This window comes from Malus domestica, chromosome 05 (assembly GCF_042453785.1).
Source record: "Malus domestica chromosome 05, GDT2T_hap1".
NCBI lineage: Eukaryota > Viridiplantae > Streptophyta > Magnoliopsida > Rosales > Rosaceae > Malus > Malus domestica.
The window spans coordinates 32,189,193-32,194,310 of NC_091665.1; the positions used below are offsets into that span (position 1 = coordinate 32,189,193).

Sequence of the window (5,118 nt, forward strand, 5' to 3'; positions counted from 1 at the left end):
GACGCATGTAACCCGTCGTCGCGCAAAGTGGATTTTGCGCGACGCAGCTACGTCGCGCAAAGCTGTTTTGCGCGACGTAGACTACGTCGCGCAAATCCACTTTGCGCGACGCATGTAACCCGTCGTCGCGCAAAGTGGATTTGCGCGACGTAGTCTACGTCGCGCAAAGTCAAGAGACGCTACTTTGCGCGACGTATGAAACGTCGCGCAAATCAACTTTGCGCGACGCATGTAACCCTTCGTTGCGCAAATCTACTTTGAGCGACGTATGCTACGTCGCGCAAAGTAGCGTCGCTTGACTTTGCACGACGTAAACTACGTCGCGCAAAGTGGATTTTTTTTTTTTTTTTTTTTTTTGAAGAAATGGTCAAAAATATTATTTTCTTTGTAATTACAATTATAAACAATAATTAATGCACCAAAGAAAAATATTTCATTATAATATATATATAGGGTTTATACATTTCCATATAAATATGGAAATGTATTGTTTATGTCCGAATGAAAAAGAAAAAAACTACAAGTAATCTTCTTGGTGAAATGGCTACTAGGTATCAGTAGGGTGAAGTGGCTCGAAAGTCGAAGGTGTAGCAAGATCAGGTACTACTGGTAGTGAGATTTGGAGGCCAGTCATCTGTATGGCTCGTACAAGGTCTCTCACTTGGCCAGCATAAGCCTGCAGCTGCTCGCCCTGGGCCCTTATCTGCTCCCTCATCTGCTCGCCCTGGACCTGAAGCTGACCCTGTAGGGTTGTCACTTGCTCCTTCAATGAATCGACCTCTGCGGTGTTCGATCTGGAAGAAGAGGCACCAGTCTCACGAACTCGTGCTTTCCCCATGCCACGAACAACCTTGCCATGACGACGACCAAGGTTCTGATCTAAGACATCAGTCATGATCTGAAAACCTGCATCCTCGGGTACCGGGACGTCCTCAATCGGGGTCTCAGGGGGAAGCTGCGATGTTGCTTCTTGGATAACAGCAGTGCGCTTTTCCACCATAAGAGCCTGTAATAATAAAGAAAAAACATATATATAAATAATATTTGAACGATTCATGCATACATATAAGAATAATAACAATTACATTTACTTACATGAAGATGCTCACTGTTCGCATCTCCAGGTCGAACGTAAACATCCTCGAACATGTCGATCTCTGGGAACTTAGAACCCTCCTGAAGAAAAAAAAAACATTAAGAAAATTTTATTAATCAATAATAATAAATAAATTGTATAAAATTTCTAAATTAATATACTTTTACCTGACGTCGTGCCTCAAGCCTATACGAAAAGGGCTTCGAACCGGAATGGTGAAGAAGTGTCTTTGACTCCCGAGCTATCTTGCCAGCAACAGATTTCTTCTGTTAAACACACAATATACATGTTAGTGCGACTATTTCAAATAAATTAATAAAAAAACCTTAAAAATAACTAAAACAATAAGAAATTATTATTAAAATATTATGTACATACCACAAATTTTGGGTCCGTAAAATGTTTGCAGAGCCACTCCCAATCCTCTGGCCGGTCCTTCAACTCGCTTGGGCAACCACTTAGGCGAGCAATCTCCAAAGTATCCCATAGCTGAAAATGCGTGTGAAGATAGTTCTTCCAATGTTTGTACCGGGTTGCTAAGGTCTCGTCTAAGTAGGCCTTGACCTCGGGGGATATATCATCAAGATCAAAAATGACCTACGAATATGAAAAACAATAAAATAATAATAAGAAATTTAATAATATTAAGATAATATAATTTGGTTTTTATTATTTGTAAACAAAACTAAAAAAATGATATTGAATTCGAATTTGTTTATTTAGATAAAAAGAATGCAAGAATCGTAAATATAATTTATGAACCCAATGACATTCATGAACAAGCAACTCAAACATGGCATAAAGTACAAGATTATAATAAACAAGATTCAATAAGATTAGCTTATGAATTTGAAAAAGAAACATAAGAGTTAATTTCAAATTTGATGAAATAGATCAAAATGAATTAAATAACTAGATAAAAGAGTTAGATGATTGAATTTCATTACCAAATTCGAAACATACCTAAGTAATCCAGTAAGTCAAAATGAATATACAGAACATCAAGAAGAACAATATTTTTATGAAGAACCAAGTAGTTAAAGGATAAAGATTAATATACTAACAAACAACTTCATTATAAAGGCTAAAAATTAATATACTAACCGACAACTTGTCTCGCACCAAATCCTTCGTCCTATCGGGAATTTCTGCCCACTTCTCCCACTGCATAGGACAATTTTGTTTAATAACAACACCACAGCTACTAACGACGATGCTATGCTGCTGTGCTGTAGCAGCTCCACGATGTACCGGGTCATACTCAATCTTGATCTTAGAGCCAGTCAAACGTACACTCTGTGCTGGCTTCAGCATTCGACTAGGCCCCCTAGTTTTTTTTTTAGCTAGCCAAAAATACTTAAATGGTGAAAACCCTAAGCTTAAATTTGCACAGAAAATTCGACATAACTTCCCCTAATAGTAAAGCATTTCCCAAAACCTTAAAACATTAAAATAACAGTAATTCACAACCCACAACACATTTTCACAATCTAGCAAATTTTCAGCATCATAAAAATAATACTTTTAAAATGAAAAAAAAAAATACAACGTAGTGATCGAGAATTAGAAAAAAACTACCTGGCTGGGAGGCCTCACCCTCAACCCTGGATGCTGAGGAAGTGTGATCATAAGGGTCCGGCTCGCGACGACGCCGGTGAGGCCGCCGTGCACTGAGCGGGTGAACGGACACTGATGACGTCGATGAGACAGGCACCTGGGACGCCGTAGGAGTAGCCTCAATAAAGGGAGTAGGCTCCCCATTCAATGGAGCACTCACGCATGGAGCAGTAGATGCTGATAATGTGGGAGGCGCATTGGTCACACTCCGACGACGAGTGATCAAATGCGACATCTATACACTTTTTAAACCATAAAATTATAACATTAGAAACTAATCAATTAGCAACCAAAGTAATAAGTAGGTTACCAACATTCTTAATTTCAAAAAAAGTACGGACAATGTATATTTAAATTGAGCAAGTAACAAATTATATGCAACAACCTTATGAACAACCTTGTGTATATGTGTGTGGATCAACAATTAGATACACAAAATAAATGTCACTGGTGTATGGCTGATATTATTCATTTGCAATTTGCCACTATCTGGTGATTCACTTATTGTCAGCTACTGTCCAGAGATATCACTACCATGCACCAACTTTTACTTGTCCTAGAGTTGATACTTCATTTTATTTCAAGGAATAAGGTGATACAAAAAGAGGATGATGAAAAAGAAGAAACAATATCTTCCCCAATATGAAGAATCAGAACGAAAAGCTAAATCACATAAGTTATGACATTAAACAACAGAAAAAGATGAAATTTAAGTCATTTTTCGATACAAGGGATGAAGACTCAAATTCAAGTCTTATTTTCGGTAATCTAGTTATGTAGTTAAGAACTGTGATATCAAGCAAAGTAGGAAACCCATTAATCCATTTAAAAAGAAAAACTTAAATTACTAATATGGTTAAACTAATAAAACTATTATAAAAATTAAAACAGAATAAGAAATGGAAATTCCAAAATGCAGTGGCAAACATTTTGCAATCCATCATCCAACCAACTAATCTTCCAATATTTGCATATAGATACATATATGTACACACACATATATATGCTTGGAATATGTATTTAATTATTGCAGAGAAGCAAAACAGAGAAATGAGAAAATTAAAGGGAAAAGGAAAAGCAGAGAAGAGAAAGAGAACTGAGACTAGAAGAGTAAATCACCCATGAGTTCTAACTTCCTATGTATGGTATATTCCAAGGTCCTAACTTGTACATCAAAGAGTAAATTACAAGTCTTCTCTCCCCTCTTAACTTGTACATCCAAGGTCCTAAATATATCTAGTAAAGGCATGTGCTTCACCTAATATCCTCTATAAACAAACAGGGGAAATTACACAAAGGCTTTGACTTTCGGTGAAGGTCAGATTCATTTCAAAAATGCTCAAATTATGCTCTACATACTCAAATCAATTTTGGTAATAACTCATAAAAACTGCCAAACATAAAAAAAAAAACAAAAAACAAAAAACAAAAACAAAAACAAAAACAAAGACAGTTTAACAAATGTTGATGACTTTGAAGAATGGGGCAGAGAGACTTGAGTCTAATGAGCTCAGCAACTGCTTCCATTTGTAGCGTCTTAGCACATTACTTTACATAAAGTGCATGGAGGACTCTTAGATAACAACAGCTTCAAGAATTTATAGTTTACAAGCATTTGTCAAGGTTAATCAATATTTTATGTCCCAATTTTTTGGATTATTGAATACATTTGATTTGATATTATGTTATGTGAGTCCACCTTCGCATCCTAAATCGACAAAATTGCAAAAGCTTCACCGAAAACACCTTCATGTTCATACACAAAATACACATACAAATCAACAAAATTGCAAAAACTTCACACAATCAACTTGAATCACATCACAAAAAAAATCAATTTGACAAAACCCAACATGCAATTTGAACCTAAACCCTAAATAACAAAAACCCATAAAAAATCAGAAACCCTCACCTTGAATTTGGGACTTGATTCGCGTCAGTTTCCAGATTCGCGTCACTGCCCGTCGTTTAGAACGAGAGGGAGAGAGACAACTGACAGAGTAGTGGTGGTGATGGTTGGATTCGTGATTGTGAAGAGGAAAGCTTGTGAATGAGAGGGAGAGAGATATGTACGGGAAAAAGAGGAGAGATGAGCAAGAGGGTTATACAGGAAAGAGGGAAAGAAAGGTGAGGAAGAGGGTGGGAAAGAGGGAAAGAGAGGTGAGCAAGGGAACCATACGGGAAAGAGGGAAAGAGAGGATAGATGAGCAAGAGGTTATATGGGAAAGAGGGAAAGGCCGAAAGAGTGCAAGAGGGAAGAGAGGTCTATTAATTATACGGGAAAGAGTCGAAACTTAGGAAAAATTGAAACAAAGCGCCTTTTTTTCACTGCATTGGAGCGCGAAATTTATCATATCTTGCGCGACGTTGGTATACAATTTGATGTCGCGCAAAGTGCTTTTGCG

General features: G+C 37.2%; 1 protein-coding gene across 2 annotated transcripts; it reads right to left on the reverse strand.

Moving 5' to 3' along the window:
* Positions 1–410: 410 nt before the first annotated feature.
* LOC103418445 (uncharacterized) lies at positions 411–4,907 on the reverse strand. 2 transcript variants are annotated; one of them, XM_070822593.1, is made up of 7 exons: positions 4,626–4,907; positions 2,675–2,955; positions 2,201–2,439; positions 1,475–1,693; positions 1,264–1,362; positions 1,096–1,176; positions 411–1,006 (listed from the first exon to the last, which is right to left on the reverse strand). In XM_070822593.1, exons 2-7 carry the CDS (start codon positions 2,946–2,948, stop codon positions 548–550), a joined length of 1,371 nt encoding a protein of 456 aa, XP_070678694.1. In that variant the 5' UTR covers positions 2,949–2,955; positions 4,626–4,907; the 3' UTR covers positions 411–547. The 2 variants fall into 2 exon arrangements, with proteins under 2 accessions (XP_070678694.1, XP_070678695.1); XM_070822594.1 differs by having other exon boundaries at positions 2,675–2,948; positions 4,626–4,846.
* Between the last annotated feature and the right edge of the window lie 211 nt (positions 4,908–5,118).

What these genes read in the sequence shown, in the direction of transcription:
- LOC103418445 (XM_070822593.1), bottom strand. Translation starts at nt 2,948, where the DNA reads ATGTCGCATTTGATCACTCGTCGTCGGAGTGTGACCAATGCGCCTCCC. An exon ending in GGGTGAGGCCTCCCAGCCAG is followed by an intron (nt 2,440 to 2,674) that starts GTAGTTTTTTTC and finishes ATTTTTGGCTAG; the next exon opens with CTAAAAAAAAAACTAGGGGG. An exon ending in GGCTTGAGGCACGACGTCAG is followed by an intron (nt 1,177 to 1,263) that starts GTAAAAGTATAT and finishes TTTTTTCTTCAG; the next exon opens with GAGGGTTCTAAGTTCCCAGA.